The sequence below is a fragment of the Mercurialis annua genome, linkage group LG1-X (genome assembly GCF_937616625.2).
Source record: "Mercurialis annua linkage group LG1-X, ddMerAnnu1.2, whole genome shotgun sequence".
Classification (NCBI taxonomy): Eukaryota; Viridiplantae; Streptophyta; class Magnoliopsida; order Malpighiales; family Euphorbiaceae; genus Mercurialis; species Mercurialis annua.
The window spans coordinates 67425054-67441304 of NC_065570.1; the positions used below are offsets into that span (position 1 = coordinate 67425054).

The 16251-nt window shown below is 31.4% G+C and overlaps 2 protein-coding genes across 5 annotated transcripts; one reads left to right on the top strand and one right to left on the bottom strand.

Annotated features, from left to right (window-relative positions):
* Positions 1-325: 325 nt before the first annotated feature.
* On the bottom strand, positions 326-10026 carry LOC126661664 (AP2/ERF and B3 domain-containing transcription factor At1g50680-like). Of its 3 annotated transcripts, none has more exons than XM_056104339.1 (4): positions 9375-10026; positions 8494-9175; positions 8319-8371; positions 326-1492 (listed from the first exon to the last, which is right to left on the bottom strand). In XM_056104339.1, the coding sequence occupies exons 2-4, from the start codon at positions 8527-8529 to the stop codon at positions 433-435; spliced, it is 1149 nt and encodes a 382-aa protein (XP_055960314.1). In that variant the 5' UTR covers positions 8530-9175; positions 9375-10026; the 3' UTR covers positions 326-432. The 3 variants fall into 3 exon arrangements, with proteins under 3 accessions (XP_055960314.1, XP_050211484.1, XP_055960315.1); XM_050355527.2 differs by having other exon boundaries at positions 8494-8643; positions 8933-10026; XM_056104340.1 differs by having other exon boundaries at positions 8319-8368; positions 8494-10026.
* Positions 10027-13625: 3599 nt separating this feature from the next.
* On the top strand, positions 13626-14449 carry LOC126677554 (uncharacterized). 2 transcript variants are annotated; one of them, XR_007640544.2, is made up of 4 exons: positions 13626-13786; positions 13884-14021; positions 14085-14300; positions 14419-14449. XR_007640544.2 is itself a non-coding variant. In XM_050372232.2 (3 exons), the coding sequence occupies exons 1-3, from the start codon at positions 13703-13705 to the stop codon at positions 14208-14210; spliced, it is 348 nt and encodes a 115-aa protein (XP_050228189.1). In that variant the 5' UTR covers positions 13626-13702; the 3' UTR covers positions 14211-14392. The 2 variants fall into 2 exon arrangements, 1 of the variants encoding a protein (XP_050228189.1); XM_050372232.2 differs by lacking the exon at positions 14419-14449 and having other exon boundaries at positions 14085-14392.
* The last annotated feature ends 1802 nt before the right edge of the window (positions 14450-16251 follow it).

The window sequence follows — 16251 nt, forward strand, 5'->3', positions numbered from 1 at the left end:
AAATAAATATTCTTATTACACCCGTTTGATCAACTTTCAACCTTTTTTAATCTCCACATCACATTAATATAGCTTTAAACTGAACACCAACATATTAAAATAATAACCATTTTTAAATAGAAAATAATGCACACAACTCGGAACTCTAAAACGCAATATTTGAGGGAAAGAAATTATATTTATTAGCTTACATGGCTATTGAAAAAGCCTATAAAATAAAAAAAATAAAAAATTACACATAATACACCCAAAAAAATTGCAGAATGATTTGATCAGAGTTGGCCTACAAAAATTTCCCCAACTTTGAACATCAATGCAAGTAATGTACCAAAGAAACCCACTTAAATTTCATTTCTATACCTTAACAGCCAAAATATGCTATGCTATCAGTAATATGTTTAAGATAACAGTATAAAACTTTATTTTCAACTTTCAGATTATATCAGTTCCAAAAAGTCTAAAACCCTTTCTGTTCCCATCATCCAAAGGCGTTATTCCCAGAAACCCCTCTCCTTCAACATTCTTCTTGACGTAATCACGAGCAGTACATTGCCCCAGGCGAAGTCGCACCTCCGTTTTTGTGGGAACGCAATGGTTGCCGGACTCGGACAAGGAACTGAAGTCGCCTTCGTTGTTGTGGTTGACATCGATCATGTAGTAAGACTGAGTAACTTGTGAGTTTTCATTGCATTTGCATAAGAAAAAAGCAATGGTGTCATTAGCCTTTAACTGTTTTTCCTTTACAAATCGGTTCCACCCTCTTGTGAAGACATAACTCTGACTGCTCTTCCAGTAACAATACCGGAATTTCCACAACTTCATCGATTTGTCGTAGAATGCTAGCAGCCCATTGTTCACCTTGTTGTCACCCACATTTTCTTCGTCGCAGTCAGAAATTTGCGAGAAAAACTGAATGGCAAATTTCTTTGGGATGACAAGTCTATTCAGCTTGCCAACGTCGCTTGGCGTAAGCTCCTTTTGGAATAATTGCTTGCATGTCAGACTTCTATCACTCTGCTTCTTCATAATTTTAAGGCTAAGTTCGGTTTCCACACTATGTAAATTATTCATTAAGAAGTCAGCAAACTTCGATTGGTAGGTACCATCCTTTATCATAATGAGAACTGCCTCAGTACTATAATAACTCTGGAAGTTCGGCTCTTCAACAGTGACATTAGTTAATGCAAAATTTCTTCGACATTCTCCATTGCGAAGCTTTAATGCTGCGCTGTCATAAGCCCTTGCTGCCTCATTCTCAGACTTGAAGGTTCCAAGCCAAATCCGCTGATGATTCACGTATATCTGGCAGCCCCAGTGGCCATTTTGATGGGGGACAACACCTCTGAATCTCGAAGTGCACATATTGCTAGCGTACCTAGCATGTTTGCATGATAGGGAAGAATAAGTGCTGCTAACTGAATCGGAAACTTCTTCAACCGCAGCTGTTTCACCATTTGAAATGACGCTCACAGTTTCTTCTCCAGTCATGTCCCTGCGAATTTGTTTTAGTGAAATATTAACAAAGACAAGAATTAAAGTAAAACATGAAAAGTTTTATACTTAGCAAATAACAGGAAACTTAAAATCAAAATTGTGACTTAAAATATATGAAGAGATATTCCATGCTTTCCGAAGTACGGCAACATTCTGACACAGCGTTGACATAGGAAGTACAAGTAGTTTCGAGACGCTAATTTAAAAATTGCTATCTAAAAATAAGAAATGCCCAGATGCATCAACATAAAATAGGTTACAGTACAGCTAATTCGTCGACTCATTAGTCGTTTCCCTAAGGGATGTGTAAGAAACAGAAGCAGAAAATCACAAGCCTTTCTATGGTCTAAATTAGTACCTGATATTACCAAGGTCAACATAAATCATAACACAAAGTGAAAAAAGCAAAACAATATAAAAGTATGAATCAGAAAACGAAAGTAGAAAAGGCAAATTTCAAATGCACATAGAGAACTATATCATGCAGGATATTTGTTATTTATGAACAAGATATGATTCCTGTAGTTATCTATGATAAATAATGGTTCAGTCTAGTGTGTGTAAGGCTTTTTGAATGCATTTCAGGGTGGATATTCCAGAGTCCTGACAGAAGTATGTTGCAGTCTCAATGATGACAAGTTCAATATTTCAAGATAAAAGTGGTCAACATCCCTGAAAAAAATGGTTAAAGTTAACCCAGAAAAATATATATAATGGCAGTTACTGATTGAGAGAGAGTAACATAAACACTTCGTCTTTAGTTACATTTTTTTTTGATAATGTTTTTAGTTACTTTAAAGTTTAGATCATTCAAACCAAGAGAAAGGCCAAAAAACCACTTCCAAGGACTAACCACAATGCAATAATACTAACAAGTAACAAGAAGCAGAGAAGAGCTGAAGTTGTTTTTCACATATAAGCCAAGGCAGCTTCTCTCTTCTCAGTGGTGTGTATGTGAAGGAAAAACAGAATAAACAGCAGAATGGCTAGCCGATTCGCCAGCACAATAAATATCTAATCGAACTTCATAATTATTCATTTCTTGTGAAAATCAGAACACTATACCACGCAAAGAGAAACTGCTTCATGCCTTGAGATGTTAAGAATTACGATCACGAATATCAGAGCCTCTACTAGCCTAGTAATTTTAAAAGAAGGCCAAAAATGCACATGCCCATGCAGAGTCAGAGAAAAATGAAAAACAAAACGCAACTCTAATAAATGCTTTACATCTCACATATATTTTTAAGATTATCTGCATGCAAGCCACATAACATGAGTTCATTATTAATTATATCCTCTAACAGAAAGCAAATCTATTAAACAAAAGAGCAGGTCATAGATTCTGATATTGAATGATAAAGACGGTGCAATCACTTGAATTTCTTGTCAGAAACGACCTACTTCAGAAAACTTAGTTAAGAAATCACCACATCCAATTTTGCTATGCTTCTAAATTTGTAAAGATAGCTAAAAGGAAAAACTTGTTAGTGCCTTCGATAACTTTCAATAGACTAAAACAAATCAAAAGTCACATGATCAACAGAAAATAAAAACCAAAGAACTTAAAGAGCTAAAGGGAGAAAAGAAACTTATTTTTCAGGAGTAAAAAAGCTCCTCAACTTCTAAGGTCCGGGTATATGCTGATTCATGTTTTAACTGAAAATAATTTCAATTAAGGCTTCAATATGTTTAAAACCTCTACAATATGTAACCAATGTCGCCTACGTAACAAAGAAATTGAAATGAGCTCACAATCTAAAAAAATTATCTACAATTGGCTTGGTGTTTACTTTAATGTTGCTGATAATATTTGGTCGATAATTTCCATTGTCAGCCTACCAATAAGAAACTTACATTTCTGAACTTTAATGCATTTTTTACTGGTTCTCTTTTCATTAGTTATTAATTTAATATATTATCATTTTATAAGATGTCTCTAATTATAGTTTTGCTTCAGAGTGTTGATGTAGCAGTTAGTCATACAAGCATTACATGCTTTTCAACAACAATATATCACTGTCATCAATCAGATACAATTTGATCATGAAATACGTACATTCTAAAATAAAAATCCCAAACATAAATATCAAAACATAGGAAAAAATTTCCAAATGAGCAATTTCTAGACTCCAACAAATAGCTGCTAATTCCATTTTCATTAGGCCTTAGCAATAAAGTTTGTAAAGTAAATGGAGCCAGCAGCTAGTAACATTATATTTCAGCCAAAACCTCCGAAACCTTTGGCAACAATTATTCAAAACCTGTGCTAATTTCTAGATAAAAACTTGCGAAATTTCCAACCAGATCCGTAAGGATAATCTTTTTCCCAAATCCTAATCAAAAACTATATGGAAATTTCACATAAGGCACAAATATACTCCAATTATAGAGCCATGCAAATTAAAGTATATATATGTTTAAATGTACCATATACATGAAATTGTCATGTAAGCTAACATTATTCATTGGAAATTGTCAATATGGAAGTTCAGGCATAAAAAGAAAAGATGCATACCTCAAACAACATGAATGCAAGAAAAATGTGTAGAACATTTTAGAATATGCTGAATAGAGCTAGAAATAAAGCATTAGCATAGAACATGGTGAATTGGCCCAGTCATTTCTATGATCTCCACCCTCTACCTCAATAAAATGAGATCCACCTACTATATATACTACAAGTATCTAAAACCCTAATATGGATTAGTGATGCCCCTAAATATACAAACATGCAAAACTGTTCGTGTTCGTTGTACACATAACCTTCAAGCCAAATAATTGCTGATTCTGAATATATAATTATTCCAATGGAAATAAACAATTAGATTCATGCACCCATAAACTGATAGAATATTTGAATTATTTTTGGATTGCCAAATTAATGCAATACCATTGGAAGAACCTGTAAAAGATATGATATGGGCTTACCGAATCTACTGATAAGTAGAACTTATACTAGCAACAAAAAAATTGATAAATTATGGTCCTACAAAAATGGTGAATACACTAAAAAATGTTATATACTGGACAGTCTGATCTAATTAAAAAGTGTGGATACTGTCTCGGTTCAGTGAAAAGGAAAAGAGAGAGTGATAGAACTTGTATAGAACATGATGAGGATTCAAGAAATAGGAAAAAGAAGAACAACTTTGATGCACAGATAACATACATGAATTGAAGTAATTATAGAGCATTGATTTTTGTTTTAGTGAAAAAGATCAGTCACATTATCAACCAAAATGAAATTAACAAAGATAAATATATTGAGTTTGTCTTGTAAGGCTATAATAGTTCAATCTATTTCAGAGCTAGATTCACTACAAAAACATGCCTAGCAAAATATAGCTCCTTAAACATCTGATAAATATTAGTAACGTCTGCAAAGAAACTAAAGAATATAAGTTACATCCAACTCAAAAAAGCTGGTACACAACACAGTGAAATGTAAGAAATGATGAATTAAAAAACTGAAAAGAACAGCAAAGTATTCTAACGGGGGTTAAAGTTTTTTGCAAATACTAAACTATAGGCTTTTTACAGAACAGTTATTATCGTTCATGGTAACTGAGCTTTCATGTTTACATCAACGAGAGGTTACTATAGCAATTCCAGTCAATAATTGCTTGTAAGGCAACGGAAAAGTTGGATAACCACACTATTTCCTGTTACCACGTGAGCAATTATTGACCTGAATTACTATAGTAACCTTCGTTGATATAAAAATAAAAATGCAATTGCAAACATATAACAAACAGAAGGACGTTTACCGTTCTGTAAAAGAACTATAGTTCATTAACCGCAATTTTTTTTAACCCAACTCTGATATAAAGGATAAAACCAATTGGAACACAAGATCATCTCAATGTTATCATAAGAAACTATTGCTCAAAGGCTGAGAATCCTTCTACTTGAATTCAATCACTCTTATGTACTGAAACGCTATGCGTAATTGTATTGTACTCTATTTTTCTGTCCAATTACTTTATCCCACATCGCAGGTGATGCTTTCCTCTTCTTAAGTAAGATGAAATAAACTGAGTTGGTCTTATTGTCCTAATGTCCAGACTTATTCTTCCCAGTAGAACCACATATTATACTAAACTACTCTATGATGCGAAAAACAACTGATGCTGCAATAGTACAACAAAACGAGCAAAGAACCATAAAGATTGCAAAAGATTAAACTAACAAAACCAAATAGAACCCAGGTTACCTAACTATCAAAACATTAAACCTCAAACGTCATTTTTAATAATTTCCATTATAGCTAGCATAGCAGAACCACTGAAATTCAATTTCACTGTAGCAAAACTGACAATTCTTTGATACCCTAATGACTCCTTTTTATAACATCAATTTCTCCTCAAATGGATGATCTTTAAGAGCATGTTTGTATATTTAGGGGCATTGCTAATCCAAACAACTAGAACACTCGCAAAAAGTTAAAAAAAAAACCAAGAAATTGCACAGATTGGATATCATTGTAAAAACTGAACAATGTTACTATCATTTGGAAGCTTAGATACATAAACTTTGTAGCAATAGGGCTATGGTTTTCTATTCAAACAAGATCAAGAATAAAAGTCAATTCAGTTAACTAGCATTAATTTAAATACAGCCTATTCAGTCCCAGTGTCCCACGGTCAAATCAGGTACACCGTACAAACACAAAGTTTTGCAAAGAAGAAACTAAAGCTAGCAAAAGATGTCAAGGCCATGGTTAAGTTAAAGAAAAAGAAGTTAAACCCATAGTTATATTATAGCTAAACTCAGTTTGGTATGCAATTCTGTCAAGTTCCTTCTTAGGTGACAAAAGTCAAATAATACATGTTGCCATCATCACTAACTAATAAGCCTTAAGTATATGAGCTCTAAAGAAGATTACCTAAACAGGAATATCGCAAAAGAAATGAGCAAAGAAGTCAGAATTGGGATGTTTAAAAATATCGAGTATTACACGGTAAAATCTATTACAACCACATTGGTTTCATACTTATACTAAGATTAGCTGCTAAGTTGAAACAAACATCTCGATCTGTAAAAAGTTAACTTTCAGATAATAGATTGGTGAAGACGATTTCAAAATAGCATTGACTAGAAAATGGTAATAATACAGCAGAAATTGGTCCAAATCGTCAATTTCACAATGTAACAGAAAACATAAAGAGAGCACGTAAAACTCTATGTATAGTAATCCAAAGTTATAATAATCCAAAAGATAAATATTTTATTTGTTCAAACACGGATTTTCAAGTCAAGTTAATTAATCATTTTATCAAATTTATTTATCTCTTCAATAACAAAAAATATTATAACATAAATTGTAGTTTTTGCTAGAAATATAAATCTCTCTCTCGTCAACTTAGCAACAAACTCTTATCCAATTTGATAAATGAAATCTCAAATGTTTAAAATCTATCATGATGCCCCCAAATGCTTGAACTGTGTCACACTACCATAAAGATAGCAACTTCATTTTCAGTAAATTTAATATTAATTTGATTAATATCTTCAAAATTTTAAAATTCCCTTAAGTCAAACTTCATGCTTTCATAATATAATTAGTGTATATATATATGTTGTCTATTCCCTTCTAAATCAAAAACTATAAGTATGAAGTTGAACCATACAAATAGACGAGGAGCGTGCACATGGTTTGGTTTGGTTTGATTCAGTTAGCCAAAATTTAAAATTTTCCTTGATATGCTTCAGTTTGATTCAGTTAATTTAAATTTAGATCAAAATAACATTCAGTTGAGAAAGTAATACATATTAATTTTTATATATACTATTTAAATACACAGACGCACACACAAAAATATATATATAAATGTTTACATTAATAAAAAAATTGTTTTGAAGTTCGGTTCTCTGATCGGTCTGGTTATCTAATGGTAGAAATCAAACAAAAACCAGAAACAAACTTTTAACTCATTTATATCCAGTTCAATCATTTTTAACCATTTTAACTAAACCACAATAAATATTTGTTTAGTTTACTTAGGATAACCAGTTTTATTCGATTTTTACTTAGCCCTATCAACAAATATATTTCAATCCCATAAGAAAGCAACCTCAATACCAGAAAATAAAGGAAGCAACCTTAAGTTAAGTCCAATGCTTATTGTATGCCTTATAGACTAAAATAGTAAAATGAACACAACATAAAGCAATTAACGTGGCTCATACAATAAAAGATACATTCAATCATCCAACCTATAGGCAGCCATACCCGGCTGAACAATGTTCTGCGCAAAACTTCAAAATGTACATATTAAAGCATATAGCAAAAAATCATGACCAATATACAAAAAGGAAAAACAAACATCAATATCTCATTATTCATGCAAACTACTCTACTTCTAGAAAAAAAAACAACAGACATTCCAGAATTGCTATCTAATTAGTATCATGTCAGTAAAGAACTGATAGTTACTTTATTATCAATTTCTGATAGGAGAAAGTATTTAGATAAAGTTATTGATGTACTAATTACCATTGTAGGAGAAAGATGACTTAATTGCTTAAAAGAAGAGATGCCACTAATAGCAATCTGCAATCTGTTACTATACTAATGATTTCTTCTGGAGATTAACTTTCTTTATTGACCTTGATCAACACAGCAAAGAAACATATATATATCTAATCTAATTTCTTAAGTCACTCTTTAATGGGAAATCTTTGTTTGAAAAACTAACTGATAAGCAATCAAATATCCCAGAGATTTATATATACAAAAGACAATGGACAAGCACATAAAATTAGAAGAAACAGCAAATAGAGAATCCATTAACAAAGCCAAAAAGGAAAAAAGAAGAAACCTTGAATAGAGGAAATAGAAGCAGTTCCAAAGCCAAAACAACAATAAGTACTGCTGTAGAAAAACAAGAGCAAATATTTAGTAGTTTAGTTTAAATAGTGGAAGAGAAAGGCCTTGGCAAAGAAGCAAAGATGTTGCATAAAAGGAAAAGGAACTACAAATTAGCTGACACTAACCTGTAAACATGGCAATTCCCTCCAAAAACTTCCCATTTAGAGACAGCGTACTGCATATTCACCCACTGATGGAAACAACAAATCCTTGCCATATTTGGTACCTTTAAACACTGACTCATTTTTTTCAAAAAGGGTCCGCCCAATTTTCCTCTATTAGGCAGATACACCAGAAAATATACAGAAATAGAAGAATCAAACAAACAACAAATAAATCTGTACATATATATATATATTTTATAACCAAAATAAAGAAGAACTGAACCATAGAACATACATATATATATTTTATAACCAAAATAATTAAAGAAGAACTGAACCAGATAAAAATCAGGTTATTTTATGGAAACCCAATTGAGGTTAGGGCATAAGAACCCTAAATCAGAGACGAACCAAAGGAGAAAGTACAAAAAAAAAACACCCATTACATTAAAGTTGGTACCTTTAGCTTTGCATGATATATATATCTGAAAAAAGAGAGCAAGATGAAGATGAGTAAAGAAAACGAATTGAACATGATGATGATGGTGACGGTGATTAGATTTGAAAATACGGTTTTCCGTTAAAAATTGAATAGTAACAACCAGGCGTCCCTTCAAAGAAGAACCACAAATACATACGGCGAGTGTCCTTTTTCCTTGGAGAAATATAGTACCATGGAAAACCACGCTTTCAAGCTCCATCACTAGTAATTAGTAATAAATTATTAAACAAATAAAACAGTAATTAATACAAACAAAAACACAAGTACTACTTGTTAATTTTTTATCCTGATGAACATTCTGCGTCCTTGCTTACCTTCAGCCATACTTAGTACTATAATAAAGTAATGATAAGACAAAGAAAATGAAAAGAAAGACCCGAAGAAGATGATGTGTCAATACCTGAAAGCTACACTTCAAATCTGAAAGGGGTACTACTAGTAGTGAAAGACATGTGTATAAGTTTTTTCTATACAAAATTCGAATCTTATGTTTCTGATGCAGAGACAGAAAATAATTGTTAGAATGGAGAAATGAGAAAGGAAAGAGCTGAATGAAAATGGAAGCTGACAGAAAGAGAGGTGAGCACAAACACTGCAATGCTATGGCCTTCCATAGGAAATGCCTGCCTGTGCTCACTCTCTTCTGTCACTTTCTCTCACTCTCCCTTCTCTTGTCATCCATGACCTAGATCTGAAAATGAAAATGTCACCTAATCAAGAAACAAACTTTCACCATTTTTAGGGTTTTTTTGTTTCTTTTAAAGCTTCCCCAATTCTAATTACTCCAAAACAAACAATAGCTCTCTATATCGTATTTTTCTCTCCACTCTCAGGCCTGCAAAACCAGATGAGACTGCAAAAGAAAGAACTATTTTCTTCAGTTTTACTTCTTTTTCTAGCTAAAAAAATGTTTTATTTTTTATTATTTGGGTTGCTTAAAACCAGGATAAATCAATTACAGTATAAAGGCCAGTACAGCAAAAGGCCATTCTTACACCCCCGCCTCTTTTGGATCTATAACAAATATCTTCCCTCTTTTATGTAAATTAAAAAAAAAACGGGGAGAGGAAAAGATGATGGTGGTGCCGACGCCACTTGTTTTACTTTTAAGTACTTGTGGAGGGGATTGACTTTCAAATCAAAATTAATAATGCCAAAAGGTACAAAACAATTTTAGTATCAATCTTTTTAGTATAATTAATCCCTCTTTGATCAAATAACCCCTTCCGTCTAACACCATTAGAAACGCTCGTTAATAGCTCACATGTATCTCATAATCATATAATAAAAAAGTTTTTTAAAAAAAATTAATGTTTAAAATATTTACCAAAATTTGAGAGGGTAAGTGTCTCAAAAATAAAATAAAAAAGGCTTATTTGTTCGATTTTAAAATAATGAGGGTTTAATTGTTCCATTTTAAAAACATGAAGGTTTAATTGTGTTTCAAAAAAATAAAAGGGTTTATCAGTACTTTTAAAAAAATTGAGGATTTTTTTATAACTTCTGCTATTAATAAGGAATTGTGTCCAATTCACCCAAATTTGTACCTTTAGTTTTCAATTTCACCTTAAATATCAAATTGACCCTTTTCACTTCAAAAAAAAATGCCAATTTAATCCTTTATTTTAGTATAATTTTTAAAAAGCACTTAATGTTATAAAAAAAAAGAAAAAAAACGCTATTCTCTGTAAATTAAAAAATTAATATAATTTTTTTATTTAAATATTATAATATTAAAAAAAATCTACTGCAACATTCTTTCGATCTCACTGTCTTTTTTACGACTTCGACGTATATTTAAAATAATTAATATTTTTCTAATTAATGAATTAATATACGCAAAAGTTTAATTAATTTTATTAAATTTAAATAATTTTTTTATAATGACAATATTTTCTTAAAATAAAAATTATTTTCAAAAAACTTATTCGTCTTTCTTGTGACGAACCTGAAGCAGGTTCGTCACAAGAAAAATGAACCAGATCTGATTTGTCTTCCTCGTGACGAACGGTTTCGTCACGAGAAAGACGAGCGGGTTGTCAATTTTTTTAAAAAAATTAATTATATTATTTATTAAATAATGTATATTAATTAAAATTCTGAATATATTAATTTATTAATTAGAAAATATTAATTGTTTTGCATATATGTCGGAGCTGAAAAAAAGTGTCGATGTAGAAATTGTGTGGCGGTATATTATTTTATATATTTAAATAAAAATCGAATAAAAAGTGTATTATTAATTTTTTAATTTGTGGATAAGAGGGACTTTTATTTATTTTATAACATTAAATATTTTGCAGAAAATAAATTAAAATAAAAAATTAAATTAATATAATTTTTAGTAAAAAAGGATCAATTTAGTTTTTCTGTAAAATTGAAGTTTAAATGTGCTAATTTTGGTGAATTATATAAAATTCTAATGTTGGGTGTAACTGAAAAAGAGTTAAATGATGAATAATTATACAATGCAATGGTTACGTCACGTTATTCGTGTAATAAACTAAATGAGAAGATGGATTATTTTGTTGTGATTAAGCCTAATTTTTGTTGAGGGATTTTTAATATTTGATCTTATCATAAGTATTACTGCTATCGACGACTCTTCTGATTTGACAAGCTCTGTTTAGAAATTTTGATCCGTTTGATTATCATATTTGTCGGGTTGTGCGTTTGTGGATGGAAGAAGGGGACAAGATAAGGCACTTTTCCTCCTTTTTTTTGCTTTTCAGTTTCATAGTTTATAAATTCTCTACTAACTACCTTTTTTTTTTTTGAAACTCTCTACTTAGTACTTGATTAACTCTATAATGAATCAATGATGAGTGTTTAATCAAACTAAGGATTTAATATCAATAAAAGTTTTTTATTTATAGTAATAATATTAAATAAAGAAATTGAAATATAATTTAAAGTTGTTGGTTGGGTTGATGTACTATCATTAAGTCCCTTTGCGATAATTTATAAAGCTAATTGCATATAAAATTATGACCTTCATACGCATTTTCATTTTAATTACGACTTTTAAAAGCTGCCATATAAAATTATTGAACTTTCATTTTTTTCCAAATCTATCCTCAGATTAGTAGATTCAGCTAGTATGATAAAAAAAATAAATGTATTATATGTGACATGATGTGTTGTGAGAATTGAGTTAAGGTAATTTTTTAATTATACATATAGTGTATGTATTATATTAATAAACTAATTATCACTCATATTTAATTTTTTTTATAGAGTTATCTAAATACAATGAGATTGAGGTTCAAACTTTTTCTTTATTACGACGAGTTAGATTATGTATATGGAAAAGATGGAGCTATAGAAGACGGTGCAGAAAATCTAGCTGATGCGGTTGAAGAAATTGATAAAGAGGAGGAACGCTGTGAGTCATTTACTACAAAAAAAATAACAGCGAAGACAGAAACAATGAGAATGAGGTAACACCTCCTTTGACCCGAAATCAATCAACATTATGTTCATATAAATAATAATCCACCACCACCAACGGGACATAAAAGTAAAGAAACGAAACAATAAAAGTTGTTAAAGAATGTTTTGGACATATGGATAAATTAGATAGTATAATGAAAACAGTTGGAGAACATATTAGAACGCTTGCTAAGTGTTTTAAGTATGAGTATCAATCACTGGACATGAAATTTGCTATTAATGAAGAATTTATGAAAATCAAAGGGGTAACACAAGATTAAATAATTAAAGTCTGAAGAAAAATTGCACTTAATTCTTTTAAAACTGATAAATTTTTTATTATTCGAAAAATTGTTAAAAAATTATGCTGGCGTGTTATTGTCCGATATTATTTAGCTTTAGCTGCTCTCTTGCTATTTCCATTTCAATTATAAAGTCGAAATTCGGATTGAGATTCTCTCAAGTTCAAATGAACTTGAGGGGGTTATGTTCACGATCTACACCGTTCATTGTACAATGAACGGTGTAGATTAATTTGATTAAAATTGTACTTTGTTGATCTACACCGTTCATTTTACAATGAATGATGTAGATTGTGAACATGACCCCCTCAATTTCAAAATGAACTTGAGAGAATTCCAATCCGAACAATTGAAATACTTCCAAGAAGAATGGTTTTGCTATGTGTTTTCGTTTTTCATTAAATTCTTAAATTGTTGTGTCTGCTTTAAATTTGTTAGATTAATTTTCTTCAGATGAATTTTGTCAAAACTTTTATCACAAATATTTTTGTTCATGTTTACTTTCTATCTTCTACTTTTATGCATTTTCAGATGTATACACATATGACACAGCATGTAAATAAATGTTTGCCTATAATTATTGTTAATTAGATGTATATAGAGCAAGATACTTGGATCTTTTTGATAAAAAATACTATATTATATTAAAAATTTAATTTTACACTTACTAAAGTATAAGACTTGAAACAAAAAACTTATAAAGTATTTCCGGGAAAGTTAATTTTCCGAAAAATGTACTTTCCGGAAAGTTAACTTTCAAAAAACTACTTTATAATAAACCAAGTGAGTCCTTATAAAAAGCCTTTCAATTTGTTTCACTTATATGGGCCATTCTGCTTCAGGCTTAGCAAATATATCCGTACCCTAAATTACACAAACCAGCCCGGTCCAACTGGTGTAAAATTAACAAAGGAAACAAAATAGCTTCTGAAAATCAAGAAATGCTCGCTTCAGTCTGTACTTACAACTTACAAGCAAAGAGCTTCTAAAAATCATGGCTATGGAAACCTACGCATCAAGAAACCCTGATAAGATTCACACTGATGTTCTCTTTAAAGCCAGAGATGCTTGCTATAAAGTATTTTCCCTACCTTTTCATAATCTCTTCATTATTGTTTTTAACTCAATTTCTTGATTAAGCATTTTCATTAATTCTATATCTTCTTTTTATAAAGGCCCGTGACGCTTTTTACGCCTGTTTGGAGAAAGAATCAGGGAAGAGACCAACAGAAATTGGGTCAGTGGGACTTCTCTATCCTGTGGAGTGTAAAGCTGCAAGAGCTAAATTTGAGAACAATTGCCGACCTACTTGGGTAAATTTTTTTTCCTCTCTTGACATTTAAATTTATAGTGGTTAAGTGATATTTTGTGTGTAGGTGAAACATTTTGATCGATTGTATTCGAAGAACAAGAGGGTTCAGAGGTTGTTAGATGATAAAGATTCAAGGAGAGGTCCATTGTCACTTCCACAGCCTTACACATTTAAGCCTACCTCCACTTAATTTTTTTATATTTCGATTTTTCGGCTGTTTTTAAAGCTCTTGGCTATGTGGTTAGTTGATGAGTTTTGAAAGTTGTATAGTTAGTTACTGGTGAGATATATCTTTGAACTTGGAATTTGCTTCTTGACTACATACATTATGTCACTTTGGTATTTAGATGTTGATTTCTGATTGTTTGAGTACTTTCTTTGTATTTATTTGATTGCAGCAATGCATTGCTCAAACATTTTGAACGGAAATTGTTGAACATGTGAGCTATGTAGTATGGAAATGAAAATGCTGAAAAGAAAAACGGTGAATTGGCATTTTTTATTAGAACGGGTTAGAAATATGCTTGCACTTCGCATAATGCTGTCGTTTTGGTTCCTTGAATAACTTTTAAGTCAGAAGAAGATCTGTGAGACTTAGTAGGATCAGGGAAAAAAATGAAGCTTTTACGTTTTACATTGATTCAATGCTAAACTGCTTCAATTACATTTTCTCCTCTTGGCCTAGCTAGCATAAAAGGTCTAGATAGTACTTGAAATTGTTGCATACTTGACTACATAACATTGACCATCTCAGTGTTTAGAAATGACTTGGATTTCTCGTTTTTGAGGCTGATAGGCTCTTTTGTTTTGTTAATACAACCATTTGATTGTTAAAACTCTCTGATTGGAAATAGTTGCATATGTCTGTTTGAGGATAGTATCTTCATGGTTACATAGAAAGGCTGACTAGGTCAGGCTGAAGATGAAAGCTAGCATAATGGCCATCTAGTAAGACCAAGAACTGGTGGAACAAACAAATGTATGCTAGCTGTATATTCAATGATTCTAACAGAGGCGTTATAAACAAATCGTGACATGCAAGAGATGCTTATTGTCATACTCCGAATGTTAGGTAAAATTGGTCTTCCGGGTTTGTATACTGTTAAGCTTTCCATACTTTATCTTTTTCTCTTGTCTTAGGATGCGATACATATTTTAGGGAAGCCATTAAAGAAAGAAAAGGTATGTTTTATCACTTTCTACATTTTGAGTGTTACCACCTACCAATTGTCGTTTCAATTTCTGTTTGCTATAAGTTCACTTGTTTTAGAGCATGATTACCATGTTGATGTTTTTTTTCCGTACCTCATGAATGTCCAATGTAACTTTTAAGCTGAGTAGAGAGATTGTCAGAGTGAAATTAGACTGATAGGATGGGGAAAGAAAAGGATGCAGGAAATAATAGATCAAGGGCAGATAGGTTGGAAATCTTTTAGCTTTTGCTCGAGTTTGATGTTTAAATGCTTCAATTTTTTCCCTCTAACTCGGATATATTATTGATTTAGAAATTACTTGAGATTGTTGCATACTTGTGCTGTGTCGAGGATTATGCAGCATGTATACTTGTCAGCTTGACTTCATTAGATTAGTGAGGATTAAGCACATGATATTTCAGGTGAGAGTTCATAATCAAGTTCCTTGATAAAATGGATGCTATGAAATTTTCTACTGACAAATATTGTCTCACAGTGGTTGCAAACTCGATGGTGATGTTGCATAATATGCCTTATTGCCTATACATTTATACGGAACTTCTATCCTCAGGGTGGTAACATTATATTTGAGTGATGAATAGGATCATTTAGCAAACTAAACTGATATCTAATTCTTCTGCAGTTGAAATATCATGAAATTTGTTTGTTTCAAATGATGGAGTTGTGCAGCTCATTTGGATCAAGGAAATTTCTATAGCTTCAAGCAGAGCCCAGTTCTATTGATTGTCTTAATGTGGGTGTTTGGAAAAATCCATTTTCCGAAACTTCATCGTTTTCTTTTTAGTTTTAAAAACTGTCTTGGATAAAGCAGGCAAATAGATTTTTTTTCCAGAAAAAGTGCAAATATGGCCCATAAAGTTTACCTTGGGGAACAATGAAATCCCTTTTGAATTTTTCTGTCTCGAGTCATTTAGGTACGAGTCGGACATCCAATTGCTTCAATTTGAATTATTTGTATTCTCATACTCTGTCAAACGAAGCGTTAACACTGTTGTACATGAGGGCATGATTAAGCCG